The 15,691-nt window shown below is 35.0% G+C and overlaps 1 protein-coding gene across 1 annotated transcript in view; it reads left to right on the plus strand.

The window, feature by feature from the left end:
- LOC143251073 (uncharacterized) overlaps positions 1–15,691 on the plus strand; it is a 257,132-nt gene that overhangs the window by 157,507 nt on the left and 83,934 nt on the right. Inside the window, exon 3 of the mRNA XM_076502426.1 lies at positions 3,862–3,920. Within this exon, the coding sequence (XP_076358541.1) occupies positions 3,862–3,920 (59 nt within the window). The remainder of the gene's footprint in view (positions 1–3,861; positions 3,921–15,691) is intronic.

Here is a 15,691-nt window from a genome sequence, read left to right on the forward strand (position 1 = left end):
GTCTTCATGTGTTCCAAGCTCTTTTCCATCAAGATAGTTCTGCAAACATTGAAATAGATGATAATCAGATGGGACAAAGTCTGGAGAATAAGGAGGATGTGGAAGATTTTCCTAGTCTAGCTCTTCAATCTTTGTAGATGTGATCCTTGCTGTATGACACCGTGGATTATTCTGGTGAAACACAACACCTGTACGATTGATCAAAGTAGGCCTCTTTTCTTTCAGTTCAGCATTCAAGTGCTCTAACTGTTGGCAACAGAAAGCTGGTGAAATCGTTACACTAAGTGGCAGCTACTCAAAGTGGATCACACCAACAATATTTCACCAAACGCTTAACAAGACTTTCCTAGGGTGGAGGTCCATTTTGGACTGTGCTTTAGCCAGCTTACCTGCATGAGCCATTGTCTGTGGCGCTTAATAATTTTATAAAATATCCATTTTTTTATCTCTACTCACTAATCTGTCCATACAAGAGGTGAGTACGTTCACGAGAGTGCAGAGAAGTGCAAATGTCCACTCTTGCTCTAAGGTTGGCTTCTGTCAAATCATGGGGGATCCATTTTCTAAGTTTTGACACCTCTCCAAGCTGTTACAAATGATGGTTAACTGTTGAATGGGTTGAATTAAGCTTCTGTTCTAGTTCTTCAACTGTTACAGCACAATCTTCATCAATTGCAACCAACAGTAAGTCATCATCAACTTCAACGGGATGACCTGAATGTGGCACATCACCTAAGCTGTAGTCACCTGATCTGAACTTCTGAAACCACCTTCGACATTTTCTTTTATTGAGAGACTCTACACCATAAACACCTTGAATGTTCCGTGTAGTTTCTGCTGCCTTTTGCAAATTCATAAATCATTATATGCCTAATGTGCTCCTCAGACACATCCATCTTGATAAGGGTTTATTTGATTAATGATCTGAACAAGTGGAGTTGGATTAGTTTCTTTTATTTGTCTGAACATTTTTATACACATCCAACTACATATTTTAGTCATTAAAGTCTTCTACAAAGACAAAAATGGTGATGAACTTTCTGTATTAAATTTTCAGACTTCACTTATAGGATGACCAGATAATATACCATAATAAAGCAGGCAAGAACCTGTTACAACTATTGAACGACTGAAAAGCGATATTATATTGATAGCTATTGCTACATCGGACTGAAATACAAAATATTGAAAGTATAGCTTGGCATTTTAGAGCATCAGGTGTTTTTCTATCTACTAATCTGTTATTAAGAGTGGTATCTTGTTCACCAAGGAACAATCGAACCCTGGAATTTAACGTTGTAAGACGGTACGGGGGGGGGCTTCCAATGGAAAAAAGACACTATGTTAGGTGATTCAGATTTAAAGACAACATCTGGCGCAGAGGGATGTGTGTCGTTTCGCACAAAGAGGAAGTTATTATATTTGATAAAAAGGAAGATATCTGGTTCTGAAAAAGGCTTTCATCTGATACAAGAAGAAAGTTTTAAGATTGCACGAAAATGGGGTTTGTTGTACGATGCGACGAAAATGTTGTCACGTGGCAAAAAAAGATTTTGTCAGCCGGTACAAGGACAAAGTCGTCACGTGATAAAAGAAAGGTTCTAATCTATTACGAGGTGAAATTTTCCATTCCGTACAGAGATAAAATTACCCATTGCTACAAAATGGAGGCTGTTATATGACACATAAAAGAAGTTTCAAATGTACAGATAAAGAACGTTGTTTTGTAACTAATAGAAAGTTATTATCTGATATAAATACATGTTTATTAACATGTTTGAAACAAAATCTGGTCAGCCCATTAAACAATGGGCAGTTAATTGTTACGATATATCAATTATTTTATTTATTTTAGGTTATTGTTACAGAACTGCAACCAAACAAATGCAGCATTGTTATTTGACACCAATAGAGCTTTGAACTTCAACTTCCAAGATATAAATTACTTCCTCACTGTTCCATTTTCCCTTTTTCTCTTGGTACAAAGCTCATGAAGTGTAGTTTGAGCAGTTTTCCATCTTCCCCTCACTTAAGTCCATCAATGTACGTTACAAAAAGTACAGAACAGACAAAATATATAAACTGAAACATTCAGAAACATTTGTTATTTACGTGTTTTTTTTCTAATGTGTGTGTAATTTGAGCGACGTGAAGTTGACGCAGCATGACTTTAAAAAGTGGTTCTCATAGTACCTCTAGAACAGGTATTCCAACTAATGTAAGCTAAGCCTGTTCAAGGACAGAGAAACATACACATCTATCAGTAGACAATGAAACGATGCATCCTAATCTCTGGAGACCTAGAGGATTGTATGAAAATAATGAACACTGAATGTTGAAATGGAAAACTCCCTTTATTAATATCCTGTAAAGGCATCAACAGTTATTAAATCTCTATAGAATACCGTAGCCAAAGCCATAAATTTAGAATGGTAGGTCACACGTGAAACTATACATGTATAAAAGGCTTAGCAATCCCATTATGGTAAATAAAATTTAATAGTATTAATTATTTATAATGGAATTATATAATTTTCTCTCAAATTGATTGGTATATTTCTTTAGGAGAACTAGTTTGGAAAGCTCCTCTGCTTTTGGAAAGTGTTATGTGTGTAGTTTTATTTGTTTTTTTCAAAGGAACACTAATTTAGCGAAAATGTTTTTAATCAGGGTTCACAATTTTCCAAGATATGACAATTTCTGAATATTTCATTTTTACTCTCTCTTTCTTTATAATGTTTGCCTCGAGCTATACAAGGGTTGAATGCGGAAAACCGTCACTAATTTTGAGCTGGTAAATTTGAAGAAAGTTAGCTGGTCAATAAGACCTCTGTCAACTCCTAACCTACTCTTTTCTGACCGAATAGTCAGATTTTACTATCAATTTCGCAACGCATCCACAACCTTAAAATGGAACGCGTTTTATACAGCAACGATATAACAACCATGAACTCTCAGATTCATAATTAGGCTAATCAACTGCCACACCCTGCCCTATTTTTACAGGGTTTTGTCTGAACTTTTATCAGTTTTCTGAGGTTTAAGTTTTATTAAAGGGTGTTTATTTCTTTTTGCTAAACATTTCAATTTTATTTAATATGTTCAGTAAAATATTCAGCCATTAGTTTGTTATTATATTTAGTGAAATGCTAATGTAACAGATTCTGAGAACTACAGAATATTATTCTCAATTAGTGGAAATTATAATCACGTAATAGAAAATGCTTGATAACTGATTTACGTAACATAATCCCTCCTAAAAGAAATACACACATTGTTTTTTAACCTATGTCAAGATTTAGGTGTATACTGTATGATTAGTCATTTGATTATTGATATTTGTCGGACATACTACAGCAATTTAATTGGTTTTTTTTTTTTTTTGAGGTTTGTGAATTTCCCGCAAAGCTACTCGGGGGCTATCTGCGCTAGGCGTCCCCAATTTAGCAGTGTAAGACTAGAGAGAAAACAGCTGGTCATCACCATCTACCGCCAACTTCTGGACTACTCTTTTTCCAACGAATAGTAATCTTGACCATCACATTATAACTCCCTCACGGCTGAAAGGGCAAGAATGTTTGGTGTAACGGGGATTCGAACCCTCGACCCTCAGATTACGACTCGATCGCCTTAACCACCTGGTAATGCCTGACCAGGAATTTAATACTTAATATATTACGTAAACCTTTCCAAAGTCTATTTGAACTTCATTACATACACGAAATATTTTTCTAATTATATGGTTTCTTTCTGCTACAAAAGTTTCTGAGAAACATTCAGTTGTGATGGAGGTTTCTTTATTTTCTTTATCAAATTTAAACTTTTCATCAATTTCTAATGTTTGTTTTCTTATTCTAACAGCACGTGACGGTAAAGGAGCTGGCTATCTGAATCTGCCCTCTCCCAATTTACAAGGCGTGGTGAGTACCGTTTCGATTTCTCTCACATGCACACATAAAAAATAAAACCACATAATTATAACTAAATCACCAATTCAAGGAGTTGTCACGAGACATTTGTATCATTTATAATTGTATAATGTACCACTATGCAAAGATGAACACACTTCTTGGAACTATTATTATTATGTTACTGAAAAATACGGTTTCACTCCTGTTTTTGTAGCCCTCAAAAATCACCTAACATTTTTAGGTTAATGCCCTGAGCCACGTGATGATACGCTTTACTGTCATCAGATTTTCAATCCTTGTTGATGGTGAATCTTCTAACTTCGCTGATTTTCACCCTTGTGATTGGACAACAGGAAGTACAATTTCTTATTAAAGCGAAGGCGTGTGTGTGTGTTTTTTCTTATAGCAAAGCCACATCAAGCTACCTGCTCAGCCCACCCAGGAGAATCAAACCCCTGATTTTAGCGTTGTAAATCCGGAGACATACCGCTGTACTAGCGGGTGGAAAAGCAAAAGCATAATTGAGCTTATTTGGTTTAGCAACGTATGTCTGCAAACGTGAAGCAGTGAAAGTCGGGAAACTCATAGGTATTCTTACAACGTGTACTACGTACGTAAAAGCACTTTACCATGATGAAGATATGCAGTTGTCGTGTGACCTACATTCTACACAAAATGAAATATATCTTTGGTTGTAATACCGAGACGCACGGTAATATGTAGTGCAGCCCAAACAACCTGCAGGACACACTGCATGTTATTAACAAGAGTCAATTAAAATTACTGCTGTTAAAGAGGAATCCTAAATAGCCGCAGTAATTGAAATCGATTAGGTAGGATTACAATAAATTAATCTTCTCTTTTTTTACTTTTTTATTAGCTATGTTTTTTAAAGACCAGAATGGGAAACGCGAATACATGATTTGATTTTATTACTCATCAGAATTTCTACCAACCCACCTTCAAATTGGAATTATTTTAAGCAGCATTGGAGTAATCTATGGGCGTGATCAAATACATCAATCAAAAGGGTTTGACCTCCTGAATCCAAAACTGTTATTAGATCTCAAATCGGTCGAACGATAACGGTGGTATGAGTTAAATGTTTGTACTTGAAAAACGCACAGCCAGTCTATCGGCTGCTAAAACCGAACTACCACGCATTCATGTGTAGATTATTTGTTAATAATAAACATACTGCGAAAGTTGCTTATAACGCATTAAACAAGACATTTCTATTAAAATTAATATATATGAAACGCAAGTTCCAAGTTAAAGCTGTTTATTCTATTAAAATTAATATATGTTAAACGAAAGTTCCAAGTTAAAGCTATTAGTTCTATAATAAATATTAATACCAGAAAACATACTCTACTGAAATAGTTAAGAATTATATAAGCACATATAAAATAACTTTGTATTTACTGTGCTCTACATAGGCAAAAATAGTCTAATTAATGCTACTGTGCTTAACACAGACACGGATACCTTAACTTCACCTTTACTTTGTTTTGTATAGGTAAGGACAGCCTGCATTATGTTTAGATACCCTAACTTTATGTTTATTGTACACTCTGTAAGAACGAACAGCTTATTTTCATGTTTATTATGTTTTATATAGGCGCCGACAGCCTGACTTCATATTTATTATATTTTCTGTAGGCACAGACAGCCTGACTTCATGTTTATTATATTTTCTGTAGGCACGGACAGCCTGACTTCATGTTTATTATATTTCCTATAGGCACGGACAGCCTGACTTCATGTTTATTATATTTTCTATAGGCACGGACAGCTTGACTTCATGTTTATTATATTTTCTATAGGCACGGACAGCCTGACTTCATGTTTATTATATTTTCTATAGGCACGGACAGCCTAACTTCATGTGGTTGTAGTATGACACTTTTGAAAAAAAAACAAAAACGCCTTCGTCTTTTTTGGTTTACTTGGCAACTCCTGACCGTCTAAGCATCAATCTGTCTATCTACCTGTCTCTCTTTTTTCCATATCATTTGTTTATATGTGAAGACTTTAAAGCTCTTTTCTTATTTAAAGTGTATCAAAAACAATTCCTGGATATTTCATAATTTGTTTCAAAAATAATAAAACCGAATATTTGTGCTTTGGCGATGCAGACGATAAACTGCTGTATTACCCATGAAAAATCGATATATCACGTGTCATAATCAGCCGTACATGCAGCAAATTCCGCCCTGAAGCCCCGAGCTATACATTGGTAGTGTATGCTGTATTTTAATCTTGTAATCTGATATTCATAATATAGTTCTACTCGGAGTTTTTACGACGAAAACCATGAAGGAGTTACGTTGGTAACGGGCCTGTTAGTATACTGCATATAACACACTTTAAAAAATCCAAGCTGGTTAAATAGAACTGGAGTTAAGAAACTTAAAAAAAATCAGGTAACTTATATCGTTTGAACAATATGATAAATAAGTGAAACAGGTTTTGTAATTTCGTAATTCAGATAAGGACAAGCGACACTAAACTACCTTTACCAACACTGCCTGATGTTACACCAACGATGAATGGAGTACATAATTACTTAAATTACAGTAGGAACGTATTTAAAGTTAGTAGCTGATGTTGGTTCTCCCGAATCTTGGTTCTAATGTTACAGTCGTGTTCGTAAAAGATTGGAACTAATCTTATAGTTGGTCAGTTGGTGGTAAATAGTCGGTCAGTTTCTATAATTAGCTCCTGACATGTCTGTTGTATTTTATATGTATTTACACTAAACCAGAGATAGGTTACTAATTAGCGAGCTACCCGTCAAGAGTCCAATTCTGTGTATTGTGATTTATTTTGTTAATATTACTTAATACAATCTGTACCATTTTTTTTGCAGGTAAGCTAATAAAAAGTAGTTTTGTTTATTTATTTTTATGATAGTCTATTGTAATACATGATAACATGCGAATAAATTCGAGCACATAAATAAAAATAATTTGTAAAGACATGTTTTTGGAAAATGTAGGACGCCTGAATTAACTTGGGCAAATATTTTTGAAAAACGAGAAGGACGCCCGAGTTATTTTGGGCAAATCACGGAAGTGGTTAAAAATATGAAGTTAATATATAATGTTAAATGATCGATACTGTTATACGCATGCTCTAAAATATGTATTTACATTTTAACTGTGTTTTTTAACCACCCATTTTGTTTCCATGTTACCACTCAACTGCTTTTCCTAAACCTTGTTGCATAGTTGATCCAAACAGAAATTTCATTTATGGTATGTCTTAACTGTATTCTACTGTAATGTCGCGATAAAAACACATGTACAGGGGTAATGTAGATGTAAGTTAGTGACTTCGGCCAAGTTACAAAGGTAAAAAATATTCCATACATTTGGTATGGTTTATTTTGAATTTCGCGCAAAGCTACACGAGAGCTATCTGCACTAGCCGTCCCTAATTTAGCATTGTAAGACTAGAGGGAAAGCAGCTAGTCATCACTACCTACCGCCAACTCTTGGACTACTCTTTTACCAACGAATAGTGGGATTCACCGTCACATTATTACGCCCCAACGGCTGAAAAGGCGAGCATGTTTAGTGTGACGGGGATTCGAAGCCGCGACCCTCAGATTACGAGTCGAGTACCTTAACCACCTGGCCATGCCGGGCCTCATATATTTGGTGGAAAACAAAGTCTGACAAATAATAGCAGAACCACTAGAGCCATTGTAAACATCTTTAATGAGCGTTTTGGAATTACACATATTCCATCTTCAGTAAATATTTTGTAACAATAATAAAATAAACATTCTTTAGTGTAATTTCTAATATACAACTTAAGGGATGATGTCAGGAAATTATAAAATATTCAGTTTAACGAGAGAACATGGGAAAAACTATTTGAATGCAACAACGGGAAGAACGGGTTTCTACTTATATATAGGCTTAGTTAGGGATTGGCTTATAAAATGTAAACTTTGTGTTATCAACAGTTCGTGAACGTATAAAGACACTGACAAATTCCACAATCTTTCAAACGCTCAACATCGCAATTTGGAATTATTCTGTGAAATTAAAAACTCGTTCGTTTAGAGAAGGAAAACTTTTACTACTTTGAAAGTTTTCTTCAAAATCGTTGAAACTAAATTGAGTCCTAACACCTTCACAGGTCCTACCTCTCTTCATAATGAACAAACTTTCCTTTAGGACACCTTAAGAAAAAACGGTCACAGTTCATCTTTACTAGAAAACTTCCCGTGTACCTTTCTGACTAAGAAAATAACTCCACTGTATAGTGTACAGTCATGTTGCAAAATGTCGCTGTTCCTTACCTTGGTAAACAAAGTTTTGTTGTTAAAACTCCAAGCTACGTAGGCCCTTCTACTCTCAGATTAAACTCCTAACTGTCTTCAGATCGTTGCTTCGTGTCAGTGTCTTTTTAATAACCAAAGAATGTTGACTCTCACTCTGACTTCAAAGTTAGTAGATAATATTACATGTGGTATCTGTAAAACCACTCACATATGTAATAATTCTTGCCATTTACAAATAAATACCCGCTTTGGAACACATGGGAGTTACTAATAGAACTGGACTTAAACTGCAAGGTTCATCAAACTCTCCTGTATATTCTTGAAACGAAACGTCTTTACTATGTTTCCTTAGAATGCTTTTCAATCCCAACCGTTGTTAAAATGAATGTTTGTTCAAAGCTTGGTTATTGCCGTAGCTCTTTTGAGACCAGTACACAACAGGCAAAACATATAGTAAAGAAAAAAGGACCAGTATGTAACAGGCAAAACATATAGTAAAGAAAAAAGGACCAGTATGTAACAGGCAAAACGTATAGTAAAGATAAAAGGGCCAGAATGTAACAGGCAAAACATGTAGTAAAGAAAAAAGGACCAGTATGTAACAGGCAAAACATATATTAAAGAAAAATAGGACCAGTATGTAACAGGCAAAACGTATAGTAAAGAAAAAAAGGACCAGTATGTAACAGGCAAAACATATAGTAAAGAAAAAAGGACCAGTATGTAACAGGCAAAACATATATTAAAGAAAAAAAGGACCAGTATGTAACAGGCAAAACATATATTAAAGAAAAAAGGACCAGGATGTAACAGACAAAACATATATTAAAGAAAACAAGACAAGTATGTAACAGATAAAACATATAGTAAAGATAAAGGACCAAAATGTAACAGTTAAACATATAGTAAATAAAAGGGACCAACACATAACAGACAATACAGTAGTAACAAAAGAGGACCAGCAAGCAATATACAAAATATATAGTAAAAATAAAGGATGAGGTCATAAGTGGTGAAGCAAATAATAAATAAAAAACGAACCAGCATAGAACAAACAAAACATACAGTAAAACAAATGACCAGTGAAAAATTATGTTTGATATCAGTGAGATATGACAATAACTATGTTGTAAGTTAACAAAAACATGGTCATTTCACAACTACACAAAATGTGTTCCCCAAACTTATGTTAGCTCCATTACAATAGATAATAGATTAACAAAGGTACACAATTTTTTTTGTTTCTAGTAACACACTTGATGCGCAGTTTAATTCAAAACGTGTTTACTTTGGTACATTGTTGTGTTGTAACTACTTGAATACATTGTTGTGTTGTAACTACTTGAATACATTGTTGTGTTGTAACTACTTGAATACATTGTTGTGTTGTAACTACTTGAATACATTGTTGTGTTGTAACTAGTTGAATACATTGTTGTGCTGTAACTACTTGAATACATTGTTGTGTTTTAACTACTTGAATACATTGTTGTGTTTAACTACTTGAATACATTGTTGTGTTTTAACTACTTGAATACATTGTTGTGTTTAACTACTTGAATACATTGTTGTGTTGTAACTACTTGAATACATTGTTGTGTTTTAACTACTTGAATACATTGTTGTGTTTTAACTACTTGAATACATTGTTGTGTTGTAACTACTTGAATACATTGTTGTGTTTTAACTACTTGAATACATTGTTGTGTTTAACTACTTGAATACATTGTTGTGTTGTAACTACTTGAATACATTGTTGTGTTTTAACTACTTGAATACATTGTTGTGTTTTAACTACTTGAATACATTGTTGTGTTTTAACTACTTGAATACATTCTTGTGTTTTAACTACTTGAATACATTGTTGTGTTGTAACTACTTGAATACATTATTGTGTTGTAACTACTTTAATACATTGTTGTGTTATTATATTCTTATGACGATCTTCGGCTCGAACTGTTCCGTAGTAGCAGATGGTGAAATCAAACTGCTCTTCATGTAGTTTTTAAAAGACTCTGTATATGTAAAAAAGTTAATTAGTTTTCCAAGTTCTATTATGTGTGCAAAGACCGTGTGTCACAAAATAAATTTATTTTCTCTTTTGTTAGACGTCAAAGATTATGTGGTTCTCTCTTTGAAGTTGAGTTACAACAATCCAAATTATCAGAATTGTGTTCTACTGAAACGAAGTTGTCTGTTATTCATATTGTTTACTCTGAATGTTGAGTTAGTCAAATATTTGTAAGTTTTCATTTTATGAGCAAATTCATTACATTTATGGATGTACTAGAATGAATAACAAAAAGAGTGAACATAGCCAGATATATTTGTGTTTTCGTTTTAGTGACAATCAGATCGAACATATACAGCCATCTTTACGATTGTGTTTTAGTAACAATGACGATGTACACATTCAGATAGCTTTACGTTTTAGTTGTAATGAAAATTAACACAGCTAGACGTGTTTGTGTTACAATGAGAGTTTATGTTTCCACGTTAGTGTGCTGCTATATTCGATTCTGAGAAATCTTAGCTATTTTACTTATCTGGATTTATATTTAATCATAGCTTCCTGACAGTTTACTTAACGTATATGTAACTCTCAAAGCAGCTTGAGATGTTAAAATAATTCTGGGACCTTGCTCAGAATTCTTAAATTACAAGTCAGTGAAAACAGTTCTTTTGTTTGTTTGTTGTTTTTGAATCTCGCGCAAAGCTACTCGAGGGCTATCTGCTCAATCCGTCCCTAATTTAGCAATGTAAGACCAGAACGAAGGAAGCTAGTCTTCACCACCCACCGCCAAATCTTAGGCTACCCTTTTACCTGAGAATAGGGGACTAACCGTTATATTAGGAAGCCACTCCACGGCTAAAAGGGCGAGTATGTTTGGTAAAATAGATTGCGAGTCAAGTGCTCTAACCATTCGGCCATGCCAGGCCAAAGTTATATGAAGCCTGTATTTTTGGGGCGCATTACTTTATAAAGTTATGAAAAATTAAATGATTAACATTTACTTTAAGATTAATAAAGCTTATTTTAAAAATACTTATAAGAATTTATACAGCAATATGGAAGGGCTTTATTTGTAAAACTGTAGTCATCATGAAGACACAAAATGTCTAAAAAATTAAAGAATTTAACTTGTTGACTGCTAAATATTTCAGCTGCTATAATACAACTCTAATGCTTCTTCACTTTGTAACTTTTTCGTGACGCCATTTTGGATCGAAAGTGAAACAATTTGTAAGTAGGTTAAATGCATGTATGGTGCTGACATCTAGCGTTGAAGTTAGGTATTATTGAGAACGCATTAACTTGTCCGTGTTACTGTGTTGCCGATCGGCTTGCAAGTTATCTCGTCTGACTGAACAAGTTAAACCCTTAAAAGAATGGAATTAATAAGACATCATTAAATTAGTTCTGATTATCACTGGATTAATTCGATCATAATCTAGAATCCACTGAAAAGTGAGACATGAAATATACCAGTTATTCAATCTAATATAGACGCTTCTTAGGTCAGAGAGCAGATATATTAATTTAATCATAATCAGTAATTTAAAATTACAGACATCTATATTCGTAATTTCGGGATCTCCAAACTGGTTGATTTACACGACTATCAAGGTGTCGAACAGCTTGAAAGTGACAATCAGTATATAAAGTTCTATACGGCCCGGCATGGCCAGGTAGGTTAAGGCGTGCGATTCGTAATCTGAGGGTCGCGGATTCGCATCCCCATGGCACCAAATATGCTTGCCTTTTCAGCCGTGGGGTCGTTATCGTGTGACGGTCAATCCCACTATACATTGGTAAAAGAGTATCCCAAGAGTTGGCGGTGGGCGATGATGACTAGCTGCCTTCCCTCTAGTCTTACATTACTAATTAGGGACGGCTAGCGCTGATAGCCATCGAGTCACTTTGCGCGATATTAAAAACAACAACAAAATGAAAGTTCAATACCTGTTAAGCGACCCCACTTTCCCAATTGTGATCAGCTATTGGAACGTCACTCGTTCTGTCAGTACGTTTGTTTGTCGTTGATATTAACTCACGTCACAACATCAGTATGTAGGCTTAGCTTTCAATAAAGAAACAACGTTTTTAACACGTGTTAAAATGTTACACTTGATACCCGTTTGAAAATCTTCAGTGCGAAGAATATATACAAATAATACCGAAACTCTAACATCTGTGTTTTCTTAGTGTCAAAAGGAGGGATTTAGTAGCATCCGAAGTGCCCACGTATTATCATGTGGATCTCTATCTCTCTCACAGAAATGTGATAAAGGCATCCTTTCTGCCACACTGAAGAAGTGGCCAACTATTTCTGACATCAGTTAAGTTAGAACGAGGCCCTTGAATCTCTGGAGCTCGAGATATCATACATCCGTCTCTCCTTATCATAAAACTCTGTTTAGTCAGGTATTTTTTAACGCTTTTATTAGAGCTTAAACCACAGTTAGTTTTATCAATCTCTCCAGAGGAACTTCTTTTGTTATATTTATAATGTTAGTATCTTTACGCAGTTGACGCAGCGCAAATCTTGTAAAGAAAATTTATTCCATTATTGGCATTTTTTTTCTTTCTCTGGTAAACAAAAGATCATAAACTTCTAGCTTCCGCAAATCCCAGCTTTGTATTAATTATATACGTGCGTGTGTTCACGCACGTGCGTTTTATTTTTCTTGTGTTATTATCTATCGCGGAATAACTCAAATCTTCTTCCTTTGTATTTTCAAACAGAAACTTACTTTGAACAAATGTAGTACGATTCTGACATAACATTATAAATACAAAATAATGCTGTTACACACCAGGGGAAGTTAGAACATTACAGTTTTTTTTTAAAAGCAGCTATCTAGCTAGCTAAGTCATTATTATGTCACAAGGTCTGTTTATTTTAGGTTAATTCAGATAACAGTGTTAATGTGTAAACTAATGTCCACACGCTAGCTAATCCCTAGGAGAGTTATCTGTTTTTATCTTGCTTTGTTTCTTCGTAATTTGATTGTAGCGGGTATAACCAAGTCGATATTTAGCCCTCTAGCGGGAAGCGAAAATATTAACTTTGTAAAAAAAACAAAACAAAAAAACGATTCGTTTCTGAAGCCTCAGTTGTGACGTAAGTCACGGTACAAGTTGAATCTCCGACATCAGTTCTCCAGACAGATGCTCCGCGAACTCTGGTAACAATGATAGCTGTCTAAAATATCCATTCAGTTAGCTTTGAAACATTCAAAAACGTTGCTTATTATCCACAATGTTTCAATTCCAAGATGTCCGGTTTTATCAGTAATAATGGGGGTAATCCAGTTTTTGTGTTCAGAACGTGAGGTGATGATCATACATGTTTCCAACGAAAGGAAGAATGGTAACTTGGTCATAACTTCGAGTGAAGAAAAAACGAAATAGTTTCTAGAAAATTACTAAAGGATTTGATACTTAATATATCGGACTGTTACGTAAAAGCCTAAAGAACCAATCACGGAAATCGTGCCGAAATGCAAGAAATTAATTTGCACTTGTTGGCTCGGTGGAATCTATTAACGTTAGCTGATTCGTTTCATGATTTACTAACCATTGTTTTATGGTGAGTTTTTGGATTAAATAAGGAGAAAAGACATACAGAGGTTAATATATGGATTTGGTATTGAAATATGTTCGTTAACTAACGTTGCAAAGGACACCTCTAAATCTTAATAAATTCTGCCTTGATGAAATATATCAAAGTAGTTATTTAAAAGACGAAGATATCGACTGCTATCCATGAAAATCTTGAACATTTTATACTGAGATTTTTGCTGAATATTCGACTCATTTTTAACCATCTGAAAAGATGATATCTCCTCCACAGAAACTGAGGTTAACGCGAATAAAGGTAAGTTAATAAAACCGAATATTTAATAATTAGCTAACACACCATGATATTTTAGCATATCAGAGAGTATACAAGGAAGTCGTATTATTGTGTCTAATAAACGTAACTATAATTTCATATACCCAGTCATTTGGTTTAATCAAATGTGGAAATATTAACTTTAATAACGAGGATCGGATCGGATCATAACAAGAGCTTGTTTAATAAGGCCCGGCCTGGCCAGGTGGTTAAGGTGCTCGACTCGTAATCCCAATATCGCGGGTTCGAATCCCCGTTATACTAAAGATACTCGCCCTTTCAGCCGTTGGGGCGTAATAATGTGACGGTGAATCCCACTATTCGTTGGTAAAAGAGTCTAATAACAATTAGCAGTTACCAATCAGTTACGAGGACAGTAAAAGTACGCACTAAATCAATGTAAAAAGTGGAAAATCGTATTTTCTGAATATGAAACAGCCAACGCATGTTTATTTCAATAAACTCCTTTTCTGTCTCGTACACTTTACACTAAAAAGAATAAACTATTTAGAAACTAATTCAGTTTTAGCAGTTCAGTGAAATTCGCAAAATGGTATATTAAGGACAAAGAAGAGTGGGCGTGTCCTATGGTTAATCTAAGAATTCTAGGCACCGAAGGTCCAAAGTTTGAACCGCGATATGACCGAACACGACTTGCATTTGCTTTGGAAATGAACACCCTTAAATTAGTTCTGATTATCATTGGATTAATTCGGTCATGATCTAGAATTTACTGAAAAGTAAGACATGAAATATACCAGTTATTCAATCTAATATAGATGCATCTTAGATCAGAGAGCAGATTTCATAATAATCAGTAAGTGAAAATTAGAGACAACGATACCCGAAGTTTTGGGATCTCTAAACTGGCTGATTTACACACGTATCAAGGTGTCTAACAACTTGAACGTGACAATCAGTATATAAATATCTATACCTGTTAAGCGACCCCACTTTCCCAATTTTGATAAAAAAGCACTAAATTAAACCTTAAAACAAAATGCCAATTCACACATTTACACTAAATAGCCAAAAGTACGTGGACACCCGACCATCGCACCCATATGTGCTTGTTGAACATCTCATTCCAAAACCAGGGGCATTAATATGGAATTGATCTTCCATCTGCTGCTATAACAGTCTCCACTCTTCTGGGAAGGCTTTTCACTAGATTTTGAAACATGGCTTCGCTTATATTCAGCCACAAGAGCATCAGTGAGGTCGGGCTAGAAAGCCTGGCTCGCAGTTGGCGTTCCAGTTCATCTCAAAGGTGTTCGATGTGTTTGAGGTGTCAGGGCTCTGTGCAGGCCAGTCAAGTTCTTCCACACCAACCTAGACAAACCATGTCTTTATGGGCCTTGCTTTATGCACGGGGACATTCTCATGCTGAAATAAAAAAGAGCCTACCCCAAGCACAAAGTTGGAACCACAATATTCTCTAGAATGCCATTGTACGAGGTCTGTTTTAATTGCGCGGCTCCAGTTGGTTCCAAGGGAATCCGCTTGGTGTCGCTAGGTTTGCACAGATCAGCTGATTACGACGCCATTTCCCGATTGCAGATATCTTTATTTGTGTATTAGCT

The sequence above is a fragment of the Tachypleus tridentatus genome, chromosome 5 (genome assembly GCF_004210375.1).
Source record: "Tachypleus tridentatus isolate NWPU-2018 chromosome 5, ASM421037v1, whole genome shotgun sequence".
In the NCBI taxonomy this organism is placed as follows: Eukaryota; Metazoa; Arthropoda; class Merostomata; order Xiphosura; family Limulidae; genus Tachypleus; species Tachypleus tridentatus.